Source organism: Myotis myotis, unplaced genomic scaffold (genome assembly GCF_014108235.1).
Source record: "Myotis myotis isolate mMyoMyo1 unplaced genomic scaffold, mMyoMyo1.p scaffold_m19_p_11, whole genome shotgun sequence".
In the NCBI taxonomy this organism is placed as follows: domain Eukaryota; kingdom Metazoa; phylum Chordata; class Mammalia; order Chiroptera; family Vespertilionidae; genus Myotis; species Myotis myotis.
The window spans coordinates 47,244,829-47,270,266 of NW_023416315.1; the positions used below are offsets into that span (position 1 = coordinate 47,244,829).

The 25,438-nt window shown below is 45.3% G+C and overlaps 1 protein-coding gene and 1 non-coding gene across 4 annotated transcripts in view; both read left to right on the top strand.

Annotated features, from left to right (window-relative positions):
* The first annotated feature begins 6,614 nt into the window (after positions 1–6,614).
* Positions 6,615–25,438, top strand: part of ZNF777 (zinc finger protein 777) — a 30,745-nt gene continuing 11,921 nt past the window's right edge. The window contains exons 1-4 of one of the 3 annotated variants that reach the window (XM_036328386.1): positions 6,615–6,742; positions 11,644–12,495; positions 14,238–14,364; positions 16,672–16,785. In XM_036328386.1, the coding sequence (XP_036184279.1) occupies positions 11,659–12,495; positions 14,238–14,364; positions 16,672–16,785 (1,078 nt within the window). In that variant the 5' untranslated portion in view covers positions 6,615–6,742; positions 11,644–11,658. Of the gene's footprint in view, positions 6,743–6,887; positions 7,487–7,657; positions 7,828–11,643; positions 12,496–14,237; positions 14,365–16,671; positions 16,786–25,438 lie in introns of those variants that run through there. The other 2 variants (XM_036328385.1, XM_036328388.1) reach the window with 2 other exon arrangements.
* Positions 23,149–23,254, top strand: LOC118666645. The gene has a single exon (XR_004971004.1). It is a non-coding gene; the product is annotated as a U6 spliceosomal RNA (small nuclear RNA).

Consider the following 25,438-nt stretch of genomic DNA (forward strand, 5'->3'; position numbering starts at 1 on the left):
GCCCTTGACCAGAATCGAACCTGGGACCCTTCAGTCCGCAGGCCAATGCTCTATCCACTGAGCCAAACTGGTTAGGGAGAATGGTACATTTTAAATGGGTGACTTGTATGTGTGTGAATTATATCTAAATAAAATTTTATTAAAAAGAAAAGAAAGAATAGCTGACAATATTCAAGAATTGATAAAAGACATAAAATACTCAAATTCAAGAGAAAAAGACTGACATCAAAGAAAAAGATATTAACCCTGGACGGGTGGCTCAGTCGGTTGGAATGTTGTCCTGTGGTTTGATTCTGGTCAGGGCACATGCCTGGATTGCAGATTTGATTCCCCATCAGGGCACATTCAGGAGAGAGCTGATGGATGTTTTTCTCTCACATCGGTGTTTCTTTCTCTCTCCCTTCCTCTCTCTAAAAAAATTAATAATCAATGAAAACGTGTCCTCAGGTGAGGATTAAAAAAAAACTTTTTAAAAAGGTAAAAGCTATTAGATTGACAATAGACTTCTATGATAAAAAATAGAAGTCAGAAGACAGTAGACTAACACCTACAAAGTGGTGAGGGAAAATAATTCAACCTCAATTTTATACCCTGATCAATTATCATATACAAGCAAAACCAAATACAGACATTTTCAGAAAAGAAAAATTGAGAATGTACCATTCACAGAAAAACTGAGGACTATCCTTTGAGTAGAAGAAAGAAAGTAAGGGGCCTAGTTAGCAAAAAAAAATAATGAACATGGGTAAATCTTTAACATGTGTTGACTTTATAAGACAATAAAAACAAATTTGGGTGGACACAACAAAATGGAACTAAATACTAAACAATAACATGTAAGAAGGATGGAGCATGATGTCAATGAAAGCATCTTATGGACCTTGTGATTTCAAGGGATGGGCAGATATATCAATTCCATTTAAACTTTATAACTCAAATACGTTTAAAATGTTCATCATAGCACTCAGCCTGTGTGGCTCAGTGGTTGAGCATCGACCTATGAAACAGGAGGTCATGATTCAATTCCAAGTTGTGCCACATGCCTGGGCTGCAGGCTTAAATCCCAGTGTGGGGCATGCAGGAGGCAGCCAATCAATGATTCTCCTCTCATCATTGATGTTTCTCTCTCTCTCCCCCCCTCCAAAATCAATAAAAATATATTTTAAAAATAAAAATAAAATATGTTAAAAAATAAATAAATAAAATGTTCATCATAGCTGCTAAAGGAACAGAAGCAGAATAACTCCCAGCAGAAAGAGAAAAGGTGAATAAAGAAATCTTGATTAATCTAATAGAAGTAGGAAAACAGGGAAAGAAGCAAAGAAAAGAAGCAAAATAAAATAGAAAAAATCCAAACATATCTATATTCACCATAAATGGGAAGAAAATAAGCTCTCCAGTAAAAAACAAATGGTTAGCCCTACCTGGTTTGGTGCAGTGGATAGAGCATCAGCCTGCGGACTGAAGGGTCCCGGGTTTGATTCCAGCCAAGGGCACATGCTTGGGTTGTGGGCTTGATCCCCAGTGTGGGACGTGCAGGAGGCAACTGATCAGTGATTCTCCCTCATCATTGATGTTTCTATTTCTCTATCCTCCCTTCCTCTCTGAAATCAATAAAAATATATATTTTTAAAAATGGTCATATTATAACACTAACAAATCCAGCTCTATGCTTTGAAGTTTTAGTGAGAAACATTAGGTTATGATAATGGTTGCAGAACTTTGAACACACTAAAACCACTGAATTGTACACTTTAAATGAATGGCTTATGCTACTTGAATTATATCTCAGTAAAGATGTAATTTAGCCCTGACCGGTTTGGCTCAGTGGATAGAGCATTGGCCTGGGGACTGAAGGGTCCCAGGTTCGATTCTGGTCAAGGGCATGTACCTTGGTTGCGGGCATATCCCCAGTGGGGGGTGTGCAGGAGGCAGCTGATCGATGTTTCTAGCTCGCTATCCCTCTCCCTTCCTCTCTGTAAAAAAAGCAATAAAATATATTTAAAAAAAAAAAAAAGATGTAATTTAATAAAAGCCAAAAAAATTTTCTAGATTAAAGACCTGTGAAAAAGGGAAACTGTACAGGTTGTATAACAAAATGTTGAGGACTATCCTTAAGGCACTGGAGGAGGGAAGAAAATAAACAAAAAGAGACAGAAAAAGAAAAAAAAAACCTAAAAAGAAAAGTACTAGATTTGATTGTATTTAAATATAAATTTTGGTGCAACACCTACCATGAAAAATCTTGAGATAGTTGGGAGAAGATTTTTGGTCATATGTATAATCAACAGTGCATTATGCAGATTATAACACTAAGAAACATCAAATGTAAGCACAAGGGTGGAGGATAACTTGTTGTAAAGTTGATGCACAACAGATGAAGTGGTAGAATGTGTGTGAAGTAGGCTGTTAAAAATTAAAGATGTATATTATAAAACTTAGGGCAATCATTAAAAATTAGATATAAGTGAATGGCGAAAAATATAATTATTTTAAAAATAATTTAAGCCCTGGCCAGTGTGGCTCATTTGGTTAGGTGTCGTACCATGCACGGAAAGGTTGTTAGTTGTATTCTCAATCAGGGCACATGCCCGTGTTTCCGCCTTAATCCCCGGTCAGGGGCATGCAGGAGGCAGCTGATGGATGTTTCACTCTCACATCAATGTTTCTCTCTTTCCCTCTCCCTCTCCCTTCCTTCCTCTCTAAAAATCAATTTAAAAATCTTTTAAAAAACTAAATAAATTAATTAAAAATGGAACTTCCATTTGACCCAGTAATCCCATCCCTAGGAATATATCCCAAGAAAGCAGAAACACCCATCAGAAAGGAGATATGCACCCCTATGTTCACAGCAGCACAATTTATAATAGCTAAGATTTGGAAACAGCCTAAGTGCCCATCAGCAGATAAGAGGATGGGAAAACTGTGGTACATCTATATGATGTAAAAAAGAAGGAACTCTTACCATTTGCAACATCATGGATGGGCCTGGAGAACATTATGCCAAGTGAAATAAGCCAGTCAGAGAAAGATAAATATCACATGATCTCACTCATTTGTGGAATATAATGAACAACATAAACTGATGAGCCAAAATAGAGCCAAAGGGAAAAAAATATTTTAGGATATAATAGAAGTAATCCTGTTATTTACAGATTTTTAATATTTTCTATAATTTTTGTGATATTATACTATGTTAGTACAATTTTGGTAATATTATATTTTAAATCGTTTTTTCTTGAAATATTAATTTTTAGTGCATGTAATATTATATTTTAAATCGTTTTTCTTGAAATATTAATGTTTATTGCATGTAACATTATCATACTTAAAATCATTTTTCTTGAAATATTGTTTATTGCATGTAAAAACAAAATACATATGGAAAAAAAACTAAATAAATTACAAATAGAACTTCCATTTGACCCAATAATCACACTCCTACAAATCTATCCCAAGAAAGCAGAAACACCAATCAGAAAGGATATATGCACCCCTATGTTCATAGCAGCACAATTTACAATAGTTAAGATTTGGAAACAGCCTAAGTGCCCATCAGCTGATGAGTGGATTAAAAAACTGTAGCACATCTACACAATGGAATACTACACTGCTGTAAAAAAGAAGGAACTCTTACCATTTGCAACAGCATGGATGGACCTGGAGAGCATTATGCTAAGAGAATAAGCCAGCCAGAGAAAGATAAATATCATATGCTCTCACTCATTTTTGAAATATAATGAACAGCATAAACTGATGAACCAACTTAGATCCAGAGACATAGAAGCATCGAACAGAATGTCTAACCTCAGAGGGAAGGGAGGGGTAGGGTGGGGGGGGAATGTAAGAGATAAACCAAAGGACTTGCATGCATGCATATAAGCATAACCCATGGACACAGACAGTAGGGGGGTGAGGGCATGTGCTGGAGGGTGGGAATGGCTGGGGAAGAGGTCAATGGGAGGAAAAGGAGACATATGTAATACTTTAAACCATAAAGAATTTAAATTTTTTAAAAAGCCAGCTAGATTTTTTTTTTATTGAAATTGGGCTCAATTTATAATCAATCTTAACATATTGAGTCTTCCAATTTATAATGATGGTATTTATTTATCATATTTGTATAGTTTTAGTTTCTTGTAATGTTTGTAGTTTTCAATACAAAGACCTTTGCACATATTTCACTATATTAATATCTAGTTATTTAACATTTTGGTGATGCTATTATAAGTGATGTTTTAAAATTTTATTTTAATTTTTCATTGCAAGTATATAATATATACTGACTTCGTATCCTGAAGCTATGATAGATCCACTTTTTAGTTCTAATAAAATTTGTGTAGATTAAAAAAAAACCCTAAATAAAGTAATTTAAGAGCAGACAAAAAAGGGGAATTATCAAATATCTGGAACACATGGAAAACTACTAGTAAGATGGCAGAGTTAAATGCAATCACATCAGTAATCACATTAAGGATTTGATGATAAGATCAATATCCAGAATTTTTTTTAAATACCTGTAGCCCAGACGGTGTGGCTCAGCGGTTGAGCGTCGACCTATGAACCAGGAGGTCATGGTTTGATTCCCGGTCAGAGCACATGCCCAGATTGCGGGCTTGATCCCCAACCTTGAGTGTGCAGGAGGCGGCCAATCAATGATTCTTTGTCATCACTGATGTTTGTATCTCTCCCTCTCTGAAATCAATAAAAAATGTATTTTTAAAAAAATAAAAACACCTATAAACCGCCCTGGCGTATGTTGTTCAGTGGTTAGAGCATCAGCTTGCACACCAAAGGGTCTTGGGTTCAATTCCCAGTCAAGGACAGGTTGCAGGTTTGATCCCCGGCTCCAGTTGGGGCACGTGTGGGAGACAACCAATGGATGTCTCTCTCTCACATCAATGTTTCTCTCTTCTCCCCTCCCCCCCATTTCTTCCACTCTCTCTAAAAATCAATGGAAAAATATCCTCCAGTGAGGATTAACAAAAACAAAACAAAAAACACCGGTGAGAAAGACTTCACAACAGAAATATTGGCAAAGGACATGAAGAGGAAATTCAGAGGAAGGAACCGAATGCCTAGTAAATATGAAAAGATGTTCAGCTCTCTTAACGATCAGGGAAATACTAATATAGATACCAAGGAAAGTCATGAGCTACCATTTCACAGCCATAGTGCTGGCAAGGCTTCTGGGTCCATTATCAGGGAGTGTTGGCAAAGATGTGAAAACAGGACCCCACTCAGGGCTGGTGGGCGTGTCACCAGGCACCAGCTTGCTGGTGAGCTGTGAGGTGGGCCTAGGGAAGGCGGAGGGGCTCCTGTCCCCAGGGTGCTGCGGCCCTGTCTCTCCCAGAGCAACCATGTCACGGTGCACAGAGACCCGCGGGCAGATGTTTCCAGCAGCACGTCTGTTCTCATTCCCCTCAGGGGCATTGGAAGTAAACTGGAGTTTACTTATTCAATGAAATACTATGTAGTGGTTAAAATGAATGAACCTGATCTGCTTGTTTAAATGTGTCTCAGAAACATGACAAATGAAGGGGGGGGGGGGAGAAAGCAAATTCCAACGGGATATAGACTGAATTTCATCATTCACACAAAACTGTAAAATACCAATACTAATGGAATGCACTGCTTATCGATAGAGGGTAGGGAAAGCAGCAAGACAAGTGGTAAGTCTGATCTCTGGGAAGGGAAGGGCAAGGGCTGGGTGGCGCTGGGCTTATCTCTACCCATAAGTTTCCATTTTTAAAGAGAGATCCGAGCCAACAGCACACGGAGTCCTGCTCCCGTTGGCCTTTCATGCAGGCTCCACCCCTGACCTCCCTGGGGTCCCCTTGCAGTGGTTCTCAACCTTCCTAATGCCGGAACCCTTTCATACAGTTCCTCATGTTGTGCTGACCCCCAACCATAAAATGATTTTCCTTGCTACTTCGTAACTGTAATGTTGCTACTGTTACGAATCGTAATGTCAATATCTGACATGCAGGATGTATTTTCAGGGGTCGCGACCCTAAGGCTTAGGGGAACAAATATTACCCCCTCTCCCCTTTAAGTTAGCCCCAGCTGTCTTCTCATCGCTTGTAACCACAAGGCCTGCCTATACGTTTTCTTTCCTTTTTTCTTCTTCATTTCAACTCCAGTTCTTGCTCCCTTGTAGATAGATGTCCCATTAATATGTGAGTGAACCTGCGCAGGTACAGGAGTCGCCAACTCCCAGCTCCACCCTGGCGTGGGGGACCCTGCTCACGGGTGGAGGGAGCATCCACACCGGGGACCTGGACTGCGGCTCCGGGTAAACAAGTGCCTTCCCGCCCGGCCTCAGTTTCCCCCCCAGGACGGGTCTGGCCCCCGCCGGCCCCGTCGCCCCGTGATTCTCGGAATTCCGCCCTTTCGGGTCACACACCGCGCGCGGGCACTTCGCTCGGGCACCCGGCCCCCTGGCTCCCCTTGGAAGCGCAGCCCGCGTCCCCGGCGCGGCCCTGGACCCCGGCTGCACCGAGCTGGTCACATGCGCCGGGGCTGCCTCTGGTGTGACGGGCGGCGGAGATCCCTTTGTGAGCGCAGGTTTGAAAGGGTTCTGGGTTTGAGAGGCGCCGGGGAGCCGGCGGGGGAAGGCTGTCGGAGCCAATCGAGCCGCCTCCAGACCCCACCACGTCGCCCCGGCTGCGCGCTCCGCTTCCTCCTCTGCGTTCCCGCCGCCCGGTCTCGCCGTAGGGTGCCGGGCCGGCGAGGACCCCAGGTGAGAGGCCGGGGCCCGAGGGGGAGGAGGCCCGGGCGGCTCGGCCCGGGCGGCACGACGGGCTGGCCCGGGGCTCAGGGCGTGTCCGTCGCCGCCTGGCTGCTCGCTCGACACTGTTCGCTCCTACCGGCTGTAGATGGAGCTGTCTGGGTTCCTGCAGCCTCCGACGAGCCCCGGAGTGTTTCTCTTTAAACGGCCTGAGAGGGACATGCCTCCCAGGATGCAGTTTGTATCAACATGGCAGCTGCGGTGCAGCTCCCCTGCTGAAGCGGCGCCGGGACGGCAGCGCAGCTCGCAGCCGGGGCCGGGGCCGCAGCCGGGGTCGCAGCGGCGGCCGCACAGGGGCCGCGCGCGGGCCTGGGGCCGGTGCTGAGGGCCGGGCCCAGCTCGAGGCCGGACGCCGCCGGCCGGGCCGCCCGCCCCGCCGCGCGCCCCGCTCCGACGCCGCCGCCGCCGGGCTCGGCCGCTCCGTCCCCGCCCGCCCCGAGCAGGCCGGGCCCGACGGCCGCGCGAGCCCGGGCGGGGGAGGAAGGCCGGGCGGGCGGGCGGCGCCCGAGGCGAGGCCGGGGCCGGCCTGCGTGGGGCCGCGCGGCGGCGGTGGCGGCGGCGACTCCGGGCCGGGCCGGACCGCGCAGGGCCATGGCCGAAGCGGTGAGGGCGGCCCGCGCGCGCACGGACACGCGGACTCGGGGCCCCGGGGACGGCCTGCGCGTCCCGGGCTCGGCGGCCCGGCCCGGGGTCTCGGTAAGGGACGGGAACGCGGCGGCGTGGCGGGGGTGGGGGGCAGGGCTCGCGCGCCCCTGAACGGGGCGGGGGGGCTGCGGGACGGAGCGGGGCCGCGGCGCCGGCCGCCGTCCGGGCGAGGCTGCGGGGACGCGCCGGGCCGGGCACGCACGCGGGCCGCCGGTGGGCGCCGGGGCGGCGCGCTGCGCTCCCTGCGGAGCCGGCGCTGCGTCCGTCGGGGTTGCCGCCGCGCGTTTTCCGCAGAGCTCGGCCCCGCGGCGCTGACGCGGCTCTCCCCATTTCGCGGAGCGGAGACACTGAGGCTCGGACGCGCGGCGGCGACCTGCCCTGCCTGCCCCAAGGTCACGTAGCGAGTCATCGTGGCTCGGTGCCCGCGCCCCCAGAAATGCCTGCCTCCCGGGCCGCGGGCCTGGACGGGAGGGGGGCGGCCCCGGCGGCGGCCTCCCCTGGGTTCCGGGCCTGGGCCCGGCGCTGGGTGGACGCGGCCCGTCGGGGTGGGGGAGGGGTGGCGGCCGGGTCGGGGGCCCGGCGGCGCCCAGCGGAGCGTCTCCGTCGCGGGCGGGCGGTCGGGGCGGAGGGGGGGTTGGGGGGAGGCGGTGTTGTGCCCCTCGGGCTCGGCATCTCGTCCTCCAGCCTCTGCGTATGGAGGGCCCGGGACGAACTTTGGGTGTCTAGACGGATGGGGTCTGGGGCGCGCGCTCCTCGGGTTTGGGGGCTGATGTGACTCTTCCGGCGGCCAGTCACCATGATCTGCCCGGAAACCTCCCCGCAGACCACCTCTTGGAGGCGCGGCAGAGGCTCTGGGGGGATCGCTGCATGGGAGTCTGGGTGCCTCCGAGCCTCAGTTTCCCGTTGTGCACAGGAAGGGGTCCGGATATACGGCTTTCTAAAGAGCCTCTCGGTTCTTAAATAATGATAATAAAACTCTTTGTAAAATAACCTAAAATGAGGATTTAAAAATGTCTACCTCCAGGCTTAGGTCTGCAGGGCCCCATATAATTCTGGGTGCATCACAACGGCACAGCTTTCTTTATAAATCAGACATGTAAGGTTATGTATTTTTCTGCTAACATGGCATGAATCCTAAAGACCCCATTCACTCCGGAGACATGGGGTAGGGAGGGACAGTTAAATCCTATACAATACAGTTCAGAAGAATTCTGTCTCCCCTATAGTTGGAGAATACAGCCTATTAATCTTAGAGGTAATATTTACATCCCTCTCTTGGGCCACTTCTCTCTGCTTAAGGTAATATAAAGCCGTTATGCAAAGATAGCAAGGGGCCTTTATTTGGGGGCAGGGGAGGGGACATGCTCCTGTGACCCCCTCATCCCTCCATAGTCTTCCAAATCCGGAAATGGAGAGAGACAGTCGAATAATAGAAAGCAAAGAAATGGTGTTTTCCTTTGAGCTCTGATTAGACTAGTTGGTAACCATGTCTTACTCTGCTGGATTTATTTACTGTACTGGGCTTGTTTTCATTGTTTTGGTTAAACCCCTGAATTACTCAGGGAGACTAACTTGGCCCCCAGGGGATTTTCCCTTCTTCCTACTACTTGTAGGCAAATGCCCTAATCCCCTCAGAGGATGGGGCCATAATGTGCCTATTGTGTTGCATTACGCTAGTCACTTTCCCTGTGTCTGAGGTTCCCGTCCCAGAGGGCCGTCCAGTCTTGCCCTCACCTGGGAAGAGTGAAGAGTTGAGAGGTGGCTTAGTTGTTGACGAGCCCTCAGCTTTAGGGGTCTGTGAACCCCTTGAAAGTGTTTGCAGAATTTTGTGTATGTGCCCATGTGCATTTTTTGAGGGGGAGAATCCGCAGCTTTCATTGGGTTTTCAAAGGGATCCCTGACCCCAACTTTAAATGGCAATGTCTTTTCCAGAAGGGCCATCCACCTCCCCCACCATAGAACCCCCCAGAGATCTTTGTTTAACCTCCAAGCTTCTGAATTGCAGAGGTAAAAAAGGATTCAGAGCACTAACCAGCTGCCTCTGTTGGTAGATAAGATTTGGAGGTGACCTACAATGTGAACTGAGACCCGGGCCCAGGAGCCAGATCATTTTTGTGACCTTGGGCAATTACTTAGGCTCTTCTTCCTCAGGGTCTTCATGTGCAAAGAATGGATAACAATTCTAGTAGTCCCTGTTTCATAGGGTTTCCTGAAGATTAAATGAGATAACCCTTTAAAATGTTTAACACAATTCATGAACATAAATGTGGAGTAATCGTTAGGCATCTCCCTACAAATAGCTGTCATGTCTGTCTGGTTAGCTGTAGAGCTGTTGTATCATACTACCTCTGAATTCTCTTGCCAGAATAAAGTCTTACGCCTTTCATCCTTGGCTTACAAATGTAATAGTGTCTTAGTTAATTGACTCATAAGTGAATGAATGAACAGAGAAAAGAAAGATGGTAATAGAAGTATAAATAGGTTTAAATGACCTTTGATACAAGACTGAAAGAACTTTATTTACCTTAATAATTTTTTTCATAACTCAACAGTTTATACTATTCATTCATTCACCAGCCATTTATTAAGCACATACTATATCTCAGACTGGACACAAGGGATATGTTAATTTTCAAACAAAGAAAATGGGGATTTCAGTTACTTTAAAGATCCCTAGTATTTGGTGCATAGTAATTGGCATTTGGTAGATTCATTGAAGGAAGCTGATGAGGAAATGGGCAAACGTTGTTATAGGAGAGATTCTGTTCAGTTTCAGTAAAGCTATTGGTTGTCTGGATAGGTAAATGGGGAACTCATCATGCAGATGTTGGCTTCACATCCCTGATGACAAAAGAATTCTCTCAACATGGATGTGTCAAGGTGGGGAACAGGGAGAGTATGACTAATTGAAATCCCAAAAGGAATCAGTCTTTATTTGGGTTCTCATCCCCTCCAATCTTTTCTTTTTTTTAAGTTTTATTTATTTATTTATTTTAATATATTTCTTTATTGATTTCAGAGAGGAAGGGAGAAGGAGAGAGAGATAGAAACATCAATGATGAGAGAGAATCATTGATCGGCTGCCTCCTGCACACCCCCTACTGGGGATGGAGCCTGCAACCCAGGCATATGCCCTTGGCCGGAATCGAACCTGGGACCCCTCAGTCCGAAGGCTGACGCCCTATCCACTTAGCCAACCCAGCTAGGGCATCCCCTCCAATCTTGACATGCATAACAAAACTGGCAGACTTTAGCTCTGCTTCCAGCCCTGGCAGGCCTCTTCCTCATTTCCCACCTCACAAACCATAGGAGGAACCCAGACCACGAAGTAGACCATCTGCCCAAGGGACCTCCCTAGGAGTGTTGAAATGCCATGCCTCTGCCAGTCTCCTTGCTTAGAGCAGAAGTCAGCTTGGAATGTCCAGAAGGCCATTCAGCCTCCAATAGGGGCTGTGTCCATATAACATGTCAAATCCAACCCACACTATAAAACTCTAAAGAATTTTATTGGTAAGTCAACAGTTCAGCTTTTATCAACTGGTCAGTAAAACTTAAGGTCATTGTGTGTCTTCACTATTGGACAAAGTGGGAAAAAGAATATGGGCACCATTGACAATTCGAGTAGAAGCAGGGGGCCAGATGACTTACCTGTGAGGTAGGTCAGTTGACAGCACTGGCCCCACCTGAGATCACCTCCCACCTTGCTGGGAGTCGGCATAGGAACCATGCCTGGCATTGACAAAATTCTGCTCTGCCGTTTTCCAGGGTTTTATTTTATTAAAGAATGCTCAACTCAGTGAGGTAGCAGGATGTGTCGCATTTGATGGATGAGGACACCGAGAACAGAGGGGTAAAATGACTGGGCCAGAATGACATTGGCAGAAATAGGGGTGGACAGGCCTGAGAGCCACGTGTTCTAATTCAAGACCAGTACCCTTTCCCCTCTCCAACACTACAACTCCTAAGATGGTACCCATGAAAAGTATATTGTGAAAAAGGAACTGGCTCTACGAAGAGAAGAAGGTGGCATAACCATCTTCTATTTGTTGTTAATGGTTTTGTAATTGATGTCTGAATGAGTGCTAGGTTTTCAGGAAGATTCATATCCACAGAACACATTGCTATCAGTGCCCTATTAATGTGTGTATCTTTGGCATTGATTTTGCTAGCTGTAGACTGGCCTTTACTCCTGCCCTTTCCTTGAACAGGTCCAACAGCTGGACATGGAGACCCAGCGCTCATCGCCTCTGTCATTCCCCAATGTCCTGCCAGAAGAAACGCCACGGCAGGCCCCTGCTGGACTCCCCCGAGAAGCCCTGTTCCAGTCCCGTGTTCTTCCCCCCAAAGAAATGCCTTCTTTGTCTCCCTCTGTTCCCCGGCAAGGCTCCTTACCCCTCAACCCCAAGCAAGAGACCTCCAGCCGCATGCCGCACATCCTCCAGAAGGGACCCTCACTCCTGTACCCTGCAGCCTCTGAGCAAGAGACACAGCTCCAGGGTCCCCTGACTTCCCAGGAAGAGACCCGGTATCCACCCCCATGTGCTGCTGAACAAGAAATCTCACTTCTCTCTCACTCCGCCCACCACCAGGAAGCCTCACTCCACTCCCCTGAAGTTCCTGAGAAAGACCCCCTTCCCCTCTCCCCCACAATTCCCGAGGCTGACATGGACCCCTTGCTCCAGAGCCCCGTTTCCCAAAAGGAAACCCCCTTCCACATCTCTTCTGCAGCCCAGAAGGACACGCCACTCCCAACGGCGGAGATCACTCGCTTGGCCGTGTGGGCTGCTGTCCAAGCTGTGGAGAGGAAACTAGAGGCCCAGGCCATGCGGCTACTGACGCTGGAGGGACGGACCGGGACAAATGAGAAAAAGATAGCTGACTGTGAGAAGACGGCTGTGGAGTTTGCAAACCACTTGGAGAGCAAATGGGTTGTGCTGGGGACCCTGCTGCAGGAGTACGGGCTGCTGCAGAGGCGGCTGGAGAACATGGAGAACCTGCTGAAAAACAGGAATTTTTGGATCCTGCGGCTGCCCCCAGGCAACAATGGAGAAGTTCCTAAGGTAACCCTGTCCCAACTGGGGCTCCCAAGGAGTGATCTGAATTAGAATATGTTTTAGGAATGTAGTTAAATGTAAAAGAAGGGGAAAGTGATGGTTGAGAAGAAAAAAATATAATGATACCTGGTTGGTTGTCAGCATCGCTTTATTAAGAACAGGACACACCACCCTTAAATTATTTCTCCTGTTGATAAAAGCATAGGTTAATAGATCAGAGGAAGGTCCTAGTGATCAGGAAGTGTTGATTTAGAAGGGCGTTCAGTCCATGATGTCTGAGAGGATGAGAGCACAGAGCAAAGGCCCGGGTATAGAGATGTAGTCAGTCCTCATGAGTGTGAATTAGCCATTCACCACTAGGGAGGGAGAACTCGGGAAATAGTATGGGGCTTGGTTGGGCTTAATGTTTTTTGTTTTTTCTCTCAATCCTCATGTGAGGTTATGTTTTCGCTGAATTTTAGACAGAGGAGCATCGATTGGTTGCCTCCCATACTTGCCCCCACCCGGGAATCAAATCTGCAACCTAGGCATGTGTCCAGACCAGGAATCGCACCTCAACCCCCTAGTGCACTAACTAGCTGAGCCACACACAGCTAAGCTGAACTCAACATTTTTATCAGTTGACTTATAAATCATGTTAATGCCAGTAATAATATGATTTCAAGAAGGAGCCTAAAAACACGAGAACATTAGGTTTTTGGTTTAAAAAAAATTTTTTTATTGATTTCGGAGAGGAAGGTGGGAGAGAGAGGGGGGGGGGGAAGAGAGGGAGAGAGAGAGAGAGGGAAACATCAATGATGAGAGAATCATTGATGGGCTGCCTCCTGCACGCCCCCTACTGGAGATTGAGCCCGCAACACAGGCATATTGCCCTTGACCAGAATTGAACCTGGGGGCCCTTCAGTCCGCTTGCCAGCGCTCCCTCCACTGAGCCAAACCAGCTAGGGCAAACATTAGGTTTTATTTTTATTTTTATTTTTTTTAATATATATTTTATTGAGTTTTTACAGAGAGGAAGGGAGAGAGATAGAGAGTTAGAAACATCGATGAGAGAGAAACATCGATCAGCTGCCTCCTGCACATCTCCCACTGGGGATGTGCCCGCAACCCAGGTACATGCCCTTGACCGGAATCGAACCCGGGACCTTTCAGTCCGCAGGCCGAAGCTCTATCCACTGAGCCAAACCGGTTTCGGCATAAACATTAGGTTTTAGTATTATTTTCCAGAAGATTCTGTAAGAATATGAATGTGGACCAGATTTCTTTCCAGTTTTTTGTGCTGCTGCCGCTTTTCCCAGCCTTTAGGAAAGAACTTGGACTATATTCTTGAGGCCAGCACTTGTCCAATTTCATTGTGTATGTGAATCACCTGGGTTGCTTACTAAAAGCAGAATCTGATTAGTGGGCTTACAGTGGGGCCCGAGAGCCTGCATTTCTAGCAAGTTCCCTAGCTGTTGCTGCTGGTCTGCACACCAGGCTTTACAGCAGTGAGGGCTATCCTGTTGAGAGGAAAAGAACCAGACAAGATCAGGTCCTTACTCTGTGGTTTCAGAACAGTGGCCCAAGCCTGGTTAGACCTCTTGGTCACATCCCAGGCCATGCTTTTGGGCCTTTCCCACTCCTGTCCTAAGAAGAGGTGCTTGAACCAGGCCAGGGGGTTGCGGCCATTTGCTTCCTTGGGATTTGGCAGCTGAGGATCTGTGACAACCCTCCAGTGGGTCCCAGCTGAGCTTGTCCTGTGGTTTCAGGTCCCTGTCACGTTTGATGATGTCGCCGTCCATTTCTCGGAGCAGGAGTGGGGGAACCTGTCCGAGTGGCAGAAGGAGCTATACAAGAACGTGATGAGGGGCAACTACGAGTCTCTGGTTTCCATGGGTAAGGAGAGGGCTTCACTCGCCAGGGCTGCCTTGACACAAGCTTGAGGTTCATTTGGAACCGTTGGGAGTTCTGAACTCCAGTACTACCAGTAGTTGAGAACAAGGGAAACTGAATGTTAGAGAACACAAGAGATTAGAAAAACCGGTGCTCATATACTTAAGTATATCAGTACATCCCAGATCAGGACAGCTCATGAAGTGGTCCTGGAAAAGCCACTGGGGCAAGAGGAGAAGGCAGACTCGGATCTCAGGGGTCTCTCACCTTGTATTATTTTCCCCATGGGCCCTATATGTATATTTTAAAATTAGTTTGTCCAGCAAACTGTTATTAAGCAAATGTAAGGTGCTTTACAAGAATCATATTACTTAATCCTCCTCATCCTCAATAAGGGAGTTAGGAACAGAGGTGAGCACTCCTGTTTTACTGTTCAGGTGACCGAACACTGTCATCTGTTGAGGGCTTATGTCCCCTAGGTTCCCATCCCCCTATGTAGAGAGGAACTGTGACCCAGAGCGGTCCTAGGTCCCCACCAGGAAGTCAGTTTCACTGAGCTCTCTCTCACCCCAAAGTCTAGGGATTATTGTTGTCTTCATTAAGTAAGAATATCATTAAATAAGAATATTTAAAGATGAAAATCTAGGACAACTATAGTTTTATGTGTATCCTTTTCTCTGATATGGAGAACTTTTTGGGCACACAAAAATTTAAAAATATTAAACACACTGTTGTATAGAAATGTTGATTCTTGCTAGAGTTGGTAATTTCATACACATCTCTTCATAGGATAACTTTCCTCTTTTTAATTTGTTTTTTCTTTTCATTTTAAAGTACATACATAATTGTGAAAAATCAGCAATTTAGATTTATATAATAAAGAGCATCCCCCACCCTCGCACCAGTACCACTTCCCAGAGGTAACCACCTCAAACCCACTGGTCTGCGTGGTTTCCCATATTTTTTTAAAATATATTTTATTGATTTTTTTACAGAGAGGAAGGGAGAGGAAGAGGGATAGAAAGCTAGAAACATCGATGAGAGAGAAACATCGATCAGCTGCCTCCTGCACACTCCCTTCTGGGTATGTGCCTGCAACCAAAGTACTTGCCCTTGACTGGAATCGAACCTGGGACCCTTGAGTCCGCAGGCCGACGCTCTATCCACTGAGCCAAACCGGTCAGGGCAGTTTCCCATATTTTTTGTGCACATGCAGACATAACACACGATGCTTGCACTCATGCACATGCAGTTTGTGGTTTGCACCAATGGGATCCTTCACTCATTCCATCTAACAGCAGGTCACAGACAGCTTTTCATGTCAACACACATAGGCTTGCTTGGGAAGATGAACACTGGGCATTTAATGGGTAACCACTGGATTTTGTCTTCTCCCTGTTAGAGTGCCATAAAACATCTCTGTGTGTCTGTGCACTTAGAAGTATTTCACTGGCACAGATTCCTAGAAGTGGGTTTTGGAGGAAAGAGGATGCACATTTACAATAATATCATGGTCACTGCTATAGTGCCCTCCAGAGGCCCTGTATGTTTATGCAGTGGTGTGTGAGAATGCCTTTCCTCCACACCCTGGACCAGCTGATGTTCTGCTATTTTAAATATTTGTCTTTTCTGATGGGTGAAAAATGACACCTCATTATCTTAATCTGTATTTCTTTGATGATTAGTGAACTTATTTATCATTTCATGTGTTTACTGGCCATTTGCATTCTTCTATGAATTACCTATTATTTGCTTTTTTATTTTTTACTAATTGTAGAGACTTTTTATATATAATTATTGATATTAGCCATTTGCTTTACATATGGCAAATGCGTGTGTGTAATGATATTTTCTCCATGTTTCTTCATCTTTTAACTTTATTTCCAAATAACTTTAAGCTTTTTTAATATAAGGAAATTTATCAGTGTTTTATGTTATGGCTTCTAGAGTTTATCAGGATAGTTTTGTACTTTATAAAAACTTAAATATCTTGTGCCTTTGTCATGAAAAACCTGAATAACAGGTGTGACAATGACAAAAGAGCCAGTTTTCGTTGGTGGCAGGTAGAGCCCTACTGCCGGACCCCGCATGGGAGGACATAGTACATGGCTAACACACACATCCATGTGCACGTGTACACACACAGTGGGCCCCAAGAAAAGGGCTGGAAACTTGGCTCATTTCTTTTCCAACATTGTTAGCTGCAAATTAGGGGAGCTGCCATGGAATCACATTCACACAGGTGACACATTGGCAGCATCCAGTGCAGCCTCACCCCATATTATACCTTCTTTCCTTCCTTCTTCCCAGACTATGCAATTTCTAAACCAGACCTCATGTCACAGATGGAGCGTGGGGAGAGGCCAACCATGCAGGAGCAAGAAGACTCAGAGGAGGGCGAACCGCCTGCAGACCCCAGTGCTGGTGAGTGGCTGCCAGGCAGCCCAGAGATCTGCCTTCTAGATCTTTCAGAGTTATAATCCAGTGTAAACCCTGGTCAGATATGTTAGCCAACTGCATGCAGGAAGGAGGTCCATCTGCAGGTGCTGGGGTCTCCTTGATCACCAGGCTGATAAGTAGGTCTGCTGTTGGGTTCCTTGTCTCAGGGAATTTTGTCATAACTGAGTGTCACCTCAGTCTTCAGGAAACAAAACAAGAACTGAAAGAAAGATGGGCACTTGTCAGGGTGTTCATACATGCTAGGGCTCCCTGGAGAAGGGCCACATCCGGATCCTGTAGCTGGTCAGTGGACTAGGGATAGACGTGGCTTTACCTGAAACATCCTCCAATGTGCAGGGCAGTGTCTATACAGGGCGTTAGATGGAGGCAGCAGAGAGGACTGGCCATGTGGCTCAAGTGTCTGGCTGCCTTTGTTTAAATCCCAGTTTGTCTGCTGATCAGCAGTATGAGTTTAGTTACTCGGCCTTTTTGGAGGCCTCATTTCTTCATCTATTAAATAGGATTGGTACTAATATGTAGGGCCTGTGTGGTGACTGGCATATAGTGATGGCCCAGTAAACACCAGCTGTTGTCATTCTGTGGGGCATCGTCCTTTCCACACTGGGCATTTGGTAGCTTGCGCACTTACTCTGTGGTGCTTTCATGGTGTGTAGTTTACTTTGGGAGCTTCTAGTTTGGAATTATCTTTGGACTTGCATGACTTACCTTGAAGGTCTTCAGTGGAAGCAGGTCCTTGTCCTTCGTGGCCAGCCGTCATTGGTGATCGTGGAAGGTAATCTCATTGGGGCCGACAGTCAGGTTTTATTTTGAGGAAATGTCATTGATTCTAGGACCTATAAACTGGCCCAAAGATGAAACATGAAGGGTTGTCATCCCCATGGACTAAGAGCAAAGGTCACTTACGGAAATGACAGACCCTGTGGAAAAATAAGTGCTGGCATGTTTCAGAGAAAACAGTGTCATACTCTCTCAAGATTTGCCTGGAGATTTGAATCAAAGGGAGTGGCTTTTCCTGAATTAATCCGGCAAACAACAAAGATGAATTTAAAAGTAGATGAGAATGGGGGGTTGGGGCAAAGTGTGGCATGTGACAGAGTGATCTTTTGCTTGGAGGAAGGTAAGTATATATATGAAATGTTTGGTTACATCCGAAAACAAGGGCTGTGTGCAAATAAAGAGATTCAGAGTAGAAGAAATAAGGAAAAAGTTGTGAGGCCAAGAATGAGAGTGTGGGAGAGGTGATTTGGATGTTCCAGTGTGGTCTTGTGGTCAAGGTGCTGCTCTTCTAGCATCTAGTTGCAGCGGCTGGAATGAGAGTATCGCTCCCCTTCCTCTGTCCACTTGTCATACCCTTTTCACAGGTGGGCCTCCTACAGACTGGGGCCAGAATTGAAAAGCAAAGAACCCCACCTACTGTGCTCTGGGCAGTTTGTTCTGGCACATGCACATCCATGGCTGGAGCTTCTGTGGGAAGTTGCAGCCTCACAGAGGCTGCCTTGTATGGCTGGAATGTGCCATTTGTCCCACTAACCATCTCTAGCCACTTGGAGCCTGACTGGGAGGGAGGTGGGGAGAGCATGGGAACTGTGCTCCAGGGTTGGCCTTGATCTCACACCTCTGTGTGAAACCAGAGGCCCTGGCCTCTGGATAGCAGAGTTGGTCTGAGAATCTGCAGTTACCAGAGCCCCAGACACGGCCATAACCTGTCTGTCCATGTGTCTTCTCCCTTACAAGGGGGGCTGCAAAGCCAGCCCTGAGCTAGACCCAGCGGTATACCAAGGAGGAAAAGTCTAGAAAATTGAGAATGTTCATAGTTCCATAGTTGTTTGCTTAAGGTGGGGATTGCTAAAGCCTATTGGAAATTTTGATGGGAAAGTTAATGATGAAGAATTGGAAAATGTCAATACAACATGAAGTCAGTGATGTAAACAAAAGGGAAAAAATAATGGATGCAGTCATACCAAAATCACATTTCTCGGTAGTTTGCAGAATTTTCTGAAGTGAACATGTATTCTTATTCATTAAAAAATTTTTAAAAAATGTGTGAATAATGACGGGTTTAACGAATTGAACATGTGTTTACCCCATCTCCCCCCAAATCCTACTAAAACCAGAGTGAAGGAACTTTCAAACAAATGGACAAGGAGACAACAGCAACTAGATTTTGGAAGCCTGAAAGCAAGTGACTAGATGATGACCGATTTAGAAAGCTGCATCCAAAATTGATACTGGGGAAAGCTGAGCAAAAACGTGATTTTCACTCCACCCAACCACATTCAGGACTCAGGAATTAGTACCAGAGATTTCAGGTATCTTTGGAGATGGGGTAAAGGTCAGGTTAAACTAGGATTTGTGAAACAGCTTTTATTTTTTATGTTTTATATTTTTATTGATTTCAGAGAGGAGGGGAGAGGGAGAAAGACATAGAAACATCAATGATGAGAGAGAATCATTGATCAGCTGCCTCCTGCACATGTGCCCTGACTGGGAATCGAACCATGAACTCCTGGTTCATAGGTCACGCTCGCTGGCTGGGCAATGTGGAACAGCTTTTAAAAAGGCCTTTAAGGCACTACCCTCTTCATTGCTTCCCCCCAATTCTGTTCTCTGCCTCTCCCAGCCCTGGTAGAGGACCAAAACATTTTCTGGAGAGGATGAACAAGAGGGTCTCTGAACATGAGCACCAGGCACAATTTCCCATGCTGAAAATAAGGGAATAAGTAAGAGTTGATAACCAGATGTTGATCACCATCCTTCTTCCCTAACTTCTCTCCCAAAATAACGCTGGCATCCAGGATTAAACCCTCAGGGTGGGATATTGGAAGAGTTTTATAGGGAGACTTTTGGGACCATCCAAGAAATTTCCCATTGAAATGACCCAAAGAAATCATCTTACTGGGAGGTGCATAGTCAGCAAACGCTACCTGAATGCACCGAATTTTCAGTTCCCTTCTGAGTGTTCCACTTTAATATAAATGGACAGCCAAGAACCACAAGACATTCGAGAAAAGCCTCTAATATACAGAGACCAAAGGGGAAAAAGCCAGAAAAAAATAAATTTTGAGACAACAGAGACCATGCAGAGAGGGAGAAAAAGAGTATTTAAGTACATACAGACTTATATAATCCCAAGAGAGTTAAAGTGAATGCATCTATGACACAAAAGTACAATGCTTATTTTTAAAAAAAGGATAGGAAGGAGCTATTCAAAATTAAAAATTTAATAGCCCTAGTTGGTTTGGCTCAGTGGATAGAGCACCAGCCTGCAGAGTGAAGGGTCCAGGGTTCGATTCTGGTCAAGGGCATGTACCTCAGTTGCAGGCTCGAGGCCACATGCAGGAGGCAACCAATCAATGTGTCTCTCACATCAGTGTTTTTCTCTCTCCCCCTCCCTTCCACTCTCTCTAAAAATTAATGGAAAAATATCCTTGGGTAAGGATCAATAACAAGTGTGTGTGTGTGTGTGTGTGTATAAAGGGAGGGATTATATATATCCTATATAATAAAGAGGTAATACGCAAATTAACTTTCATGCCCTCACAAGATGGCTGCCTACAACCAGGCCAGCAGGGGGGTTAGTGAGGGATGACCAAAGGACTGAACAAGCAGGCTGCATGGGGTGACCAGGCCAGCAGGGGGGTTAGTGAGGGATGACCAAATGACTGAACAGCAGGTCGTGAGGGGTGAACAGGCCAGCAGGGGGGCAGGTAGGGGTGACCAGGCCATCAGGAGGGGCAGTTAGGGACGACCAGGCTGGTGGGGGAGGCAGTTGGAAGTGATTAGGTGGGCAGGGGTGGCAGTGAGGGGCAACTTGGCCAGTGGGGGGCAGTTGGGGGCGACCAGACCAGCACAGGGGTGCAGTTAGGGGCGACCAGGCAGGCAGGCAGGTGAGCAATTAGTAGCCAGTGGTCCAGGATTGTGAGAGGGATGTCTGACTGCCAATTTAGGCCCTGGGATTGGGTCTAAACTGGCAGTCGAACATCCCCCAAGAGGTACCGGATTGGAGAGGGTGCAGGCTGGGCTGAGGGGACCCCCCCCCCACTCCCGTGCACAAATTTCGTGTGTGTGTGTGTGTGTGTGTGTGTGTGTGTGTGTGTGATACAAGTTAAAAGCTCATAACAGTGTTAGTATATAACATTGACTGCACATCTCAGAAAATAAAGCAAAAGGGCAAAAAAAGAAAATAGGGAACGAATAAGAAAATGGAAGGATGAAAGTCCAATTTCCAGACATTGGGAATTCCAGAAAAAAAGAATAGCAGAACCAAAAAGAAGGGAATTAGCAACAAAATAATTCAACAAAAATTTCCAGCTACAACTGAAACTGTCAACTATAATTGAAAAATAAAAGTAATAAAAAAATAAATTTTGCACAAAGAAAGAAAAATTCCCAGCTTCGAAAGACATGGTTTTCCAAATTGAAAAAGTCCCCACCAACTGTCCAGAACAATGGATGGAAATAAACCCACACCTTAGATGCTGCAGCAAGAAATTTCAAAGACACTGAGGATAAAGGAGACCCTGCAAGTTTGTGGAGAGAAAAAATGGGTTCACACAAAGGAACAAGATAGAACGGCTCTGGACTTTTAAACATATTGGAAGCTACAAGACAGTAAAGCAATGCCTTCAAATTCCTTTAAATTTTAAAATTGGAAAATATCATCCAACTGTTCTAGAATGTGACATCTAGACTGTTAATTCATTATGAGAGTGAAATTGAGACATTTTGAGGTGTTCACAGTCTCCTACGCCTCCATTCTCAAAATGGGGAAGTAAACCCAGAAAGGCTTAGGAGCTCCAACATAAGAGAGATGAAGGGAGCCCTGGGTGCTGTGGAAACCCTAAAAGACAGCTGTGCACCTGGAAGCAACCAGGCCAGACTGGAGAACATTAGGAGGTTTCAGAAGTTTTTTTTCAAGTAGCTGACATTGAGAAATACCCAATTTGCATTGTTTGAGAAGAGAGTTACAGAGCAGGTTTGGGGGAGAGTTCATGGTAATAGTAAGCCAAGGAAAAAAATTATTAGCTCCAAGGAAAAGCAAAGAGGGCATTGAACAGTGCTTATAGTAGACTGTATTGATCCAATCAGAATTATAAGCTAAACTGGAAGGATCAGGGACTTGGAAGAATATGGCTGGATGAGGAAGAGATGGTCCTCACTACAGCTCTTGGAAATCAATAGATTACACTTAAAATTGAAAATTCTAAAATCCTCAATAAAATTCTAGCAAATCAGATCCAGCATTACATTAGAACAGTGGTTCTCAACCTTCCTAATGCCGTGACCCTTTAATACAGTTCCTCATGTTGTGGTGACCCCCACCATAAAATTATTTTCGTTGGTACTTCATAACTGTAATTTTGCTACTGTTATGAATCGTAATGTAAATATCTGATATGCAGGATGTATTTTCATTGTTACAAATTGAACATAATTAAAGCATAGTGATCAATCACAAAAACAATATGTAATTATATATGTGTTTTCCGATGGTCTTAGGCGACCCCTGTGAAAGGGTCGTTCGACCCCCAAAGGGGTCGCAACCCACAGGTTGAGAACCGCTCCATTAGAAAGATCATACACCATGACCAAGTGGGATTTATTCCAGGGATGCAAGGCTAATACTATATCAGCAAATCAATAAACATGATACATCACATAAATAAATTGAGAGACAAAAATCACATAATCATATCAAATGATGCAGAAAAGGCATTTGACAAAATCCCACACTCTTTCCTGATAAAATTGAAAATTCAAGGAGTAGCAACCTAAGTATGTTACTTAGAGTTATAAAAGTATGTGACAAACATCAGCTAGAAGAATTGAAAGTGATTGTCTCTGGGGAGCTGGTAATAAGGAGTTGGGGTGGAGGAAAGCCTATTTATTTATTTTTTTAATCCTTATCTGAGGATATGTTTTTTATTTATTTTAGAGAGAAAGTGGGTGGGGAGAGAGAGAAAGAGACATGGATCGGATGCCTCCCATAGGCACCCTGACTTACCCCGAAATCTGGGTATATGCCCTGACTGAGAATCAAACCCATGGCCTTTTTGTGTATGGTACCACACTCCAACCAACTGAACCATACTGGCCAGGGCGCGGAGAGCTTTTTAAGAACAAGTTTTGAAGCACTGTTCAATCCTCTGACTTGTATACATGTATAACTTTTTAAAAAGACTTAAAAAGCTAATATACCAAAAATTTAAAAATCTAACAGGAAGTGCAGCCATGAGAAGGTTGGAGAGCCAGTGTGAACTGTCATTTCTTTGCTTAGAGCTGATAGAGAAGGTGAAACAAAGTTTCATCAAAAAGAAGAAAATAACAGTGCTCACTTGGGCAGCACATATACTAAAATTGGAATGATACAGAGATGATTAGCATTTCCCTTGCTCAAGGATGAATGAAAATTCATGAAGCATTCCATATTTTTTTAAAAGCCCACAAGAAAAGAAAGTTTAGAGAGTAAAAGTCTCACATAATTCTACTACAAGTCAACAGTTTATTCCATCCAACTTATGTGCAAATAGTAACACACACACACAGAGAGCCTTAATTTTATAAGTGATACATAAATACATACCCATTGTAAAAAATATCCAAACAGCATAGAAGTATATTATTGTTTGGCAGATAGTTTGTTTCAGTACTGAATCTTTGACATCTTTACATGTCAGAACATATAAATCTATCTTGTTATTTTAAAGCTAGTGGCCCAGTGCACGAAATTCGTGCACTCGGGGTGGAAGGGGGGGTCCCCCAGCATGGCCTGTGCCCTGTCACAGTGCGGGAGCCCCGCCCACCCATCCGGGGTGGATTTCCCCAAAGAGGTAGGCCAGAGCTGGAGGAGGCCTGCCGACTCCCAGTGCAGGCTCACGGAGGCCCCGCCATGGCCCTGCCCCTGGGCCGGGCCACAGCGGAAGCCTGTGAACCTCCGCACACCTGTGGACCCTTGGTCGGGCCCATGGTGGAGGGGCCTCTCCATGCCTGCGGAACCCTGGGCCGGCGCAGGGGGACAGGGACATGAGCCTCCCATTCCCTGGGCCCATTGCCGAGGTCGGGGACGCGAGCCTCAAGTCCCCTGGCTGGTGCAGGGGGCGGGAGCGCAAGCCTCACGTCCCAGGGCCCGTTGCCGGGGTTGGGGACATGAGCCTCATGTCTTCGGGCTGGCGCAAGGAGCGGGGACACAGCCTGCTGATGGGTCATTACGTGATGGCGTCCCAACCAATTTGCATATTATTCTTTTATTAGGTAGTAGAAGACTATAGCATCCTGTGCATTACTTACATAACTTATTTAAATAAACTTCCATTCTTGTACACTTAGAGTAGTTACAAGTTTCAGTGCTTTATTAAATGTCCTTTATAAATATACTAGAGGCCCGGTCACAAAATTCATGCAAAGGCCTTGGCCCTGGCTCCCGCCCACCATGGCAGCAGCTTTGTCCGGAAGGAAGGACGTCTGGAAGGACATCCGGTCTAATTAACATATTATGCTTTTATTATTATAGATTTTGTGCACATGTCTGAAACTTATTTAGAAGTATATTTTCTGGGTCAAAGGTTATACCCATTTAAAAATTTAATAGATATTAGCAAGTGCCCTTTAAATCAATTGTTCCAATTTATAGACCTTCATCTGTGCATGAAACTACCTGTTTCCCCACATCCTTGGCAATAGTAGGTATTATTTATCCTTTTATTATTTGCCAAAGTGATGAGTAGAAAGGACAGTATTTTGATGTTTTCATTCCACTTCTGTAAAAGTGAAGTTGAGTGTATTTTTATACCTTTATTAACCACTAGTATGTCTTACTTTATGAATTGCCTTTTGCTCATTGTTCTTTTGAACTATTGATTTTTTTATTATTGATTTGTAAAAGCTTCTTAAATATTAAAGATAGTAGCTCAACTCTTTTTTAAAATATGTTTTTATTGATTTTAAAGAGAGAGGAAGGGAGGGGGAGAGAGAAACATTGATGAGAGAGAGAAACATCAATCAGTTGCCTCCTACACAGCCCCTATTGGGGACCGAGCCGGCAACCTGGGCATGTGCCATGACCTAGAATGGAACCAGCAACCTCTCAGTGCTTGGGACGACATTCAACCAATGACATGAAAATTCATGAAGCATTCCATATTTAAAACACACGCACGCACACACACACACACACACACACACACACACACACACACACAAGAAAAGAAAATTTTGAGCCACATCAGCCAGGGCAGCTCTTCTCTGTTTTATGTATTTGAACATGCTCCCAAGTTTATGCTTTAACTTTCCATAGTATTTGTGTGTAGTATAGCTGTCTTACATTTTTATGTGTTCAAATTTATCAAGTTTAAGTTTCTATGTATTTAAATTTACCAGTAATTTTCTTTATGGTGTCTGTGTTTTGTATCAAATGTAGAAATACTTACTTGGCCCATTTTATTCAGTAAACATTATGATCACAGACCTTGCACCTATGTGCTTTTCAAATTCTATAAAGATATTTGAAACATGGATTAAAATATATTTTGTTCCAGAAAGCAAAAATAAAATTGCAAACTGTAAATTACTGTTTAATTAAATGTTTACAACTTTAACCATATACCAGATTTATTAATTA